This window comes from Aegilops tauschii, chromosome 1 (genome assembly GCF_002575655.3).
Source record: "Aegilops tauschii subsp. strangulata cultivar AL8/78 chromosome 1, Aet v6.0, whole genome shotgun sequence".
In the NCBI taxonomy this organism is placed as follows: Eukaryota; Viridiplantae; Streptophyta; class Magnoliopsida; order Poales; family Poaceae; genus Aegilops; species Aegilops tauschii.
In genome coordinates this window covers 46,814,623-46,822,659 of record NC_053035.3, presented here as the reverse complement: position 1 = coordinate 46,822,659, position 8,037 = coordinate 46,814,623, and the positions used below count along the sequence as shown (strand labels likewise).

Here is an 8,037-nt window from a genome sequence, read left to right as displayed (position 1 = left end):
CATGGAGAATGTCGGCCAGTGTCGTGGTGGCTTGGAGGCCGTGGGGTGGCGTTTGGAGTAGGGAGGCATCCGCGGGCTCGTTACAGCTCATGCCAGCCTCATGACCTAAGGCCGCGAAGGCAGCAGGGGTGTTTATGCTTGTGGCTGACGTCGAGGTTTGCGTTGTCTTTCACTGCTCATCATTCCTTGCCACCGCATCTCATACTCGGCGGCCTTTGTCATCCCCTGCTTGAGTTGTAGGCTGGCAGCTAATGTGACCCGCTAGAAGGCCTCCATTGCCTACATGGTGGGTTGGTCCTCAAAGAATAAATGAGTACACACATGATACGTACACTGTCCTTTGTATAAAACCTGAAACTATTTATCCTTCCTTCACGTGACTCACTCTCGCACACAGGGGTTAGAAAACCACATGCTTTTTTTAAAGAGATTGGAGTGGATATAACTTTTCCTTTAAAATATAGTGCAAAGCAATCCTTAGAAAATTTTCCTAAAGATTTCAGCCCCTACAAATCAAATAAAAATGTTACGCACGAAAAATTACAAAGAACAAAATCCTCAAAGAAATCCAGTGAATTTGCTTGACGAAGGTTTTTGAACTCACTCCTTGGTGCGGGCTCTGGCTGGGATAAGCGTATTGTGGCTAAAAAGACACTGTCAGTGTCGGCCAGGCACTGCCTTGACTGACTGATGTTGTCTTGGAGCTCCACTGTTACCCCTATGAGATTCGTGGTGATGTTCAGGACTCTAGTGTACCGTGGAGCATGTCAGCCATTGCCATGGCGGCTTGGAGGCCACGGGCTGGCATTTGGAGTAGGGCGGCATCCGCGGGGTCGTTACGGCCCATGTCAGCCTCATGACCTAAGGCCGCGAGGGCAGTAGTGGTTTATGCTTGTGGATGGCATCGAGCTTGGCGTCGTCTTTCATTGCTCATCATTCCTTCCCACCATGCCTCATACGATGCAACCTCTGCCGTCCCCTGCTTGAGTTGTAGGTTGGTGGCTAATGTGACCGTCGGAAGGCCTACATTGCCTGCATGGTGGGGCCGGTCCCCGGTATAAGGGTGTTGAGGAAGCGCAACACGTTTGCTTTGATGATGGGTTGCATCATTATTACTTTGGCGGGGCCGTAAATTTCGGCCCCGGGAGTCGTGAAGCCCGGAGGTCGGTGATGAAGGCGTTGTAAAGCTTGGCGAGGGCACCAATGCGATCTTCTGGGCGGCGGGATGCAAATGCGGAAGCCGCCAAGGTGGTTGGTGCCGAACGCTAGTGCACTGAAGAAGATGATGTGGGCAGGGGAGGTTAGTGGTTCGATGTCACCAGGCATGTCCCGTCTGTAATGAAGAGGGAGCCGAAAGTTAGTCTTTCTCTCGATGGGAGGCCGTCGAAAGCTAGAGGAGATCCGATTTGGGATCGATCTTGGTCCAACGCTGCCTGTGCCTAGCGTCCAAACAGATGGTGCATAAAATCGCCAGTACTCTTGGTAGGGTAGAGAACATGGCCGGAAGTACCAAATCAGAGGTCGCACAGAGAGTTACCCAGGTTCGGGCCTCTGGGAAGGAGTAGTACCCTACGTCCTGCTTTGTGTTTGTATTCATGGTGGGATACCTTGTGCGAGAGATTATAATGAGAGATGGGGTTGAAGTCTACCGAGAGTATGGTTCTACGAATTTTAGATGGGAATGAGAGCCCCCTAGCCCCCACCTTATATAGGCGATGGGGGCTTACATGGGGTAGATCCAATCTGACCGCCATCATGTGGACTTGGGGACCAAGATGGTCTCTAGATGCTTATCTGACCTTTGGGCTCCTTCCTGCCGGATCATGGCCTTACCACTAGGTCCTCGATGGCCAGCGGGGGATTTGATATAGCAACTCACATTCGTTTGCGCTTGGCGTTCCCGCTGGACTGGACACATGTCAGCTGTAGGAAGTATGGTTACGTAAGTGACTTCGGTTCGCCACTTCAGACTCAACTCCTCGATTTACGTTAGCGGACTTACATGTCAAGCCGGAGCTCCACGTCAACTCCTTGGTGGGCCCTCCGGGCCCCTTGGCAGGCCTGCTGTCGGGCTCCTCTTCGAGAGGCCACCCCTGGTGTATTACACTATAACAGAGGCAAATCAAGTAACACACAATTAGAAAAGTTTACTTATGATTCAAATTCTACTATGTGTGGAGAAGACGATCCCCTAGCTTTATTCTAACAAATATAGTGAACGGTATAACTATTAGTTGGATTGATGAAGTGCATCGAATGGCTTTCGCTAAGAAAAATACTAACTGAAATATAACATTAGCACAAAACTTTCGACCGGATTATATGCATGCATCCTGTTAAGTTTAGCTTATGATAGGTAATTACAGTTGTAACTAACTAGCAAAAGGCCCGTGCGTTGCAACAACAAAAATTATAATCTTTGCTGCATCACCGAGATACACTATCACTCTCAAATTTTGTGCATCATGAATATTTCTTTTAAATCATGAATATTTTTTAAACTCATGAACATATTCGAAATCATGAATATTTTTCAAATTAATGAACACTTTTACAAATTTTTGAAGATTTTCCAAAATCAAGAACATTTTTTGAATTCATAAACATTTTATACTATTTGCCAAAAAAAATTAAATTATGAACATTTTTTGATTACCCAAACATTTGTTTTTAAAATTTTGAACATTTTTTCAATAAGCAATTTTTTTTAAATCATGAACATTTTTTGAATCCATAAACGTTTTATGATTTATTAAATAATTTATTTAAAAAATGTCATTTGTTTTACTTCTGGAACTTTTTGAAGTCCCAAATTATATAAAGTTAAAACTGGAAAAGGAAAATAAAAATAAATAATGAAATGTCAAAAAATAAGATGCCCGGACATGTGTGCGCTGCGTCTTTGCAGTGTGCAGAGCGCAGTATAGGAGGTCCCTACTGCATGCTGCATGGGCCAGCCCAGGCGAGGGATTCCCCTGTGTAAATGTTTTTTATCACTTTACGTGGCATTGGTGGGTAATACTTTGCAACTTTGGGGGCAATTTCCGTGACGTACCGCTAGTAGCAATAGCCCATTTATTATGAAGTAGGTATACATATAAATATAGATATAGATAATGGGTAACTGCATTATTAGCAGGTAGGTAACTGCATTTGTAACTAATAAGCACTGACAGTGCTTGCTTAATACTTCCTCCATTCCTAAATATAAGTCTTTTTAGAGATTGTAATATGGATTACATATGGAGTGAAATGAGTGAATCTACACTATGTAGTCCGCATTGAAATCTCTAAAAAGGCTTATATTTAGGAAAGGAGGGAGTAGTCCTGATTGCATGTTCGATAGTAAAAGAATGCAGGTCTATTGCAGAAGGCTGTCACACTAACACAGTACAGTAAAGTTTCTGGAAAAAATAACAGATCTAACCTATCGACCCTTCAGGTTATATATGTATCATCCATTTACCAAGGAAGAACAACCGGGAGGACAACGGACGCACTGGTCGGTTCAGTTACACCAGCCCCATAACCCACAGCCACAACGGTGGTCTTCTGTCCAAAGGTTCCTTATCCTTCCCCAACAGGCATCACCTCCTCTTCTTCCCAAGGTCTATCGTCTCTTCCTATCACCAAATCAACCCCAGCAATTGACCAATGCACTTGGGATCGAGCCACCCACCATGCCAATCCTCAGCCTCTCTGCTAAGCCGCTGTCTCGCCTCCCTGCAAAACAAGGTAATTAATCAAGTCAACACTCTGTATGCACCAATTAATTCAGTTTCTAAACAGTATCTAGGGAAAAACTTGATTCAATGTACGTTTTTCCTGCCAATGTCGAGGTTAGGCAGGGTGCGGAACCTTGCGTCTTCGTCGAGGATAAGGATCACGATGCTCAACCAACAAGATCGTCAGGGGAATGAAACCGGCAGGCCTCTGTACCTTGGGATAGACTTCGGAACTTCCGGCGCCAGATACGCTCTTATTGACAAGCAAGGGGCCATCCACGCCGAAGGCAAAAGAACTTACCCAGCTGCTGTAAGAGCCTGGTCACCTCTCTACCCATTTTTTAGTTAGATTTTTTCCACTCCTTATGAGCTTGTTCGTACATCCTTTTGGTTGGAGACTTGCTAGGCAGGTTGGACAAACCACTAACTGGGCAAGCTCGTGGAGAGAAGCACTCTTCCAGCTTCTGGGCGACATCCCGCCCGTTCACCGGTCATCAATCTCATCCATCTCCATTGATGGGACTTCATCAACCACTCTCATCATTGATAGGTTTGCAGACTTTCGTCGAGTCATGAATACAGCCACGTACAATAATTTTTTGGATGATAAAACCGGATGACCAATGCAATGTAGTGCCTTTTTTGTGCAAGCTGCAGAAACAATGGAGAGCTTCTTGCCGGCCCTTTCCTCTACAACGAGAGCTTCCCCGACGCGCTGCCCATGGTCAGCTCGATTGCTCCTGCGAACCACACCGTGTGCTCCGGTTCGTCCACCCTCTGCAAGCTCGTCTCATGGTGGAACAAGAATTGTTCGAATGGCAGCAACGATTCGGCGATACTGATGCACCAATCAGACTGGCTGCTGTGGCTTTTGCATGGAGAATATGGCGTTTGTGATTACAACAATACTCTAAAGGTAGCTGGAGTACATTGTTGCAAATCTTCACATAGGTTCTATGTACGGAAGGCAATGGGTTTATAAATTTTCCTGCAATGTATCCTACTGCAGGTAGGGTATGATCCAGAGATTGGCTCATACCCAAGCTGGCTCATGTCACAGCCATACTCACACATGTTGCCTTCTTCTGTCAGAGCACCCGGAGTTCCCATTGGCCCAATCAAAGAAGATGTGCGCTCACAATATGGTAAGTTAAGGGACATTTTTGTTTCAGTACTACGGTATGCAGTTGAATAATCTAATATCATTACTAGTTCATCTTAGACTGACTAAATATGCATTACCAGGCTTTTCGAATGACTGTGTGGTCTGCACTGGGACAACCGACAGCATCGCTGCCTTTCTTGCAGCACGAACCACTGATGCAGGAAAAGCGGTGAGTTCTAGTTCGGCCATAGAAATCTAATAAGCACAGCAACTTCTTTAAAGAAATCAATGGTTATACCTACATGTAGTACTAACTGAACCATGTAATCGATCAATCAGGTGACGTCGCTCGGTTCAACACTCGCGATCAAGCTCGTCAGCAGAGTCCGCGTGGAAGACGCAAGGTTCGGCGTCTACAGCCACCGCCTGGACGACCAGTGGCTCGTCGGCGGGGCGTCCAACAGCGGCGGTGTGGTGCTCCGGCAACTCTTCAGCGACGACCAGCTGGTGACGCTGAGCAAGGACATCGACCCGTCGTCTCCTTCCCCTCTTGACTACTACCCTCTGCCCAAGAGTGGCGAGAGGTTCCCTGTCTCTGACCCCGACATGGAGCCGAGGCTGGAGCCTCGACCCGACAGCGACGCGGAGTACTTGCATGGCATACTGGAGTCCATGGCGCGGATCGAGGTGATTAACTAAGTCATGCGCGCTAGATAACCAGGAGTAGCATGTACGAACTTAACTGGGCACTGAAATGTTGCTGAATATGTATATGGGTGCAGGCCAGTGGGTACAAACTGCTGAAGGAGCTCGGCGCGACGCCGGTGGAGGAGGTCTTTACGGCAGGGGGAGGCGCGCAGAATGAGAAGTGGACGGCGATCCGGGAGAGAGTGCTTGGGGTGCCTGTTCGGAAGGCAGAGCAGACAGAGGCGGCGTATGGAGCTGCATTGCTAGCACTCAGGGGTGCTACCACGGGCTCATGAAAACACACTCAGGGGTGCCATTTTCTTTTGAATCCCAGTAGAGTCATTGAGTTCAATAATAGTCCCCTTTTAAATGAGTAAAAAAATCTACAAGAATAGCTCGACCGAGCATTGCAATCCTTGTAAATTCAGAGTGCAATAAATAGGGTGTTTTCTGGTCTTCCAAGCTTATTTGTTGCTTTTCTGGGAGGATTTCATTATCACAGCAATAACGGGTTAACAACACGCGAAGGAAGAAAGAAATTATGCTAGGTGTTCAGACGTATAATGCTAGCAACATAACAACTAAACAACTGTAGTAGTCAAAAATGCAGTTTTATAAAGCAAGTCTATGAAGAAGCAGTTGAACTCATCTATATGCAGAACCAGATTGACATACTGCACGCCCACACCTGACCAACCAATTGCCACCAGATCTAGTAACCTATCATAGATCTTTCTGCACCACTGAAAGGAACAAGCGTTAATCTTTGTGCACTGATAAATACAGCTTCAAAAGCTAATCTAAAACAAGCATAGGGGGACGAAGAAGAATCAGATGTGAAACTTCCCCATCTATCCTCTGTGCGGCCCCACGAAATTCTGAACCAACCACGCAGAACAAGTATCAAACACTTGGTGTGCACCAGCAAAACTAGAAAGCAAAGTAGGGAGGAATTCGAACCAAGAAGAGGGGGCGACGAAATCGTAAGGCATGCCAGTCTTTTACCCTGTGTTACCTCAACGATTTGAATGGGGGGCAGCAATTGATCAGATTTCCGTCCCAAGTTCCTAAACAAGGCACACCTCCTGTGCCCTCGATGGCGGAATCAGAGGGGCCGACAGTAAGGAGGATGAAATAGATGGGTGTCTAGCAGCGAGGGAACAGGGGATGAAGATGTAAACATCGCTGTACTGCCCAAAAATTAGGCGCCTCCTTAAATGTCCACCGCGATGTTGGGAAAATTCATTTCGCGCGATTTTTCTTCTGCCTATGGAAACTTTTTCTTTAATACACGCGCATACACTCATCCCTATGAAGGCAAAAATAAATGCGAGCATCAGGACTTGAACCCTGATGAACTGGGAATACCACGGTCCTCTAACCATCCAACCACAAGTTGGTTTGCTATGCCGATGGAAACTAAGAGGAGATATTCAACGGGCACGGCCTCCCTTTTTTTTAGGATCGGCCTCCCTGTCTGTTGTTCAAGTAAATTCAGTCAAATTTTGACTCGACTTTGTTCGAGATGGTCCACCGGGACTCACATTTTTGTATCATCTAAAACATGTAAGCATTATTTTTTACCCCTCTAAAAATACTCAGTCTCGCTATATAAACCTTTCAAAGTTTATCCTTGTTTTTTTATGGAATCAACTCAATATTCATGCGCTCAATTTGAGGGATTTAAACACTAAATTCAAGCAACATTGCGGTAGTTCTTTTATGGTATTAGGTTACTCCAACGAGGAGAAACGTCGGATAGCAAACCGGTTTAACAGTCGGCTTGGGTCCTTCCCGACAACATACCTTGGCATGCCGGTTAGTGACTCGCAGATACCTGAGAAGGACCTTTGGCCAACGGTGACCAAGATCCAACATCGGATTGAGCCATGGCAAGGTTTATGGCTCTCCAAGGCAGCCCGGGTTATTTTGATTAACTCCTCACTGACGAGTTTACTGATGTGTATAATGGGATTTTATAGTTTAAATGAATCCCTACACCACGACATCGCCAAGTATCTATCCTGCTTCTTTTGGGTTGGCAAAGGTGACAAGCAGAAATACCATATGGTGAAATGGTCCGAGATCTAAAGAAGATCAGAGATAAAATGTTTGGTACGTCAACAATTCAACAATTTAATTTTGAAGAGGCACTAAAGGATCCACCCAAATTAAAAGTTGCACATAATTATTAAATCTTTTCTTTGTCAAGATATGTTCTATTGTCTTCGTGTTATTATTTTGTAGACATAAGGAAGTCGGGGACGACTTTTCTCCAAGAGAGGGAGCATGATATGAACATGGTCATCACTGGTTACAAGTTTATACTCCACGGAATTGTTAGCTGGAAGGAGTTGTTAAGTCGAGCCAAACATCATGTTGACATTCATAAACATTTGAAGAAGTACGCAAAGGTGGAAGCTAAAATGATCCATTCCATAAAGTATTTGCATTGCTTCTTTGTACTGGCCTATTTTGCTTTATGTGATCAGCTAGAGTCGAGGATGGCTCCTTTTCAAG

At 45.6% G+C, this 8,037-nt stretch overlaps 1 protein-coding gene across 2 annotated transcripts; it reads left to right on the top strand.

The window, feature by feature from the left end:
- The first annotated feature begins 3,419 nt into the window (after positions 1–3,419).
- LOC109755678 (D-ribulose kinase) lies at positions 3,420–5,979 on the top strand. 2 transcript variants are annotated; one of them, XM_020314574.3, is made up of 8 exons: positions 3,420–3,735; positions 3,845–4,035; positions 4,136–4,275; positions 4,383–4,641; positions 4,735–4,870; positions 4,971–5,059; positions 5,170–5,517; positions 5,613–5,979. In XM_020314574.3, the coding sequence occupies exons 1-8, from the start codon at positions 3,450–3,452 to the stop codon at positions 5,811–5,813; spliced, it is 1,650 nt and encodes a 549-aa protein (XP_020170163.2). In that variant the 5' UTR covers positions 3,420–3,449; the 3' UTR covers positions 5,814–5,979. The 2 variants fall into 2 exon arrangements, with proteins under 2 accessions (XP_020170163.2, XP_073363654.1); XM_073507553.1 differs by having other exon boundaries at positions 3,482–3,735; positions 4,132–4,275.
- The last annotated feature ends 2,058 nt before the right edge of the window (positions 5,980–8,037 follow it).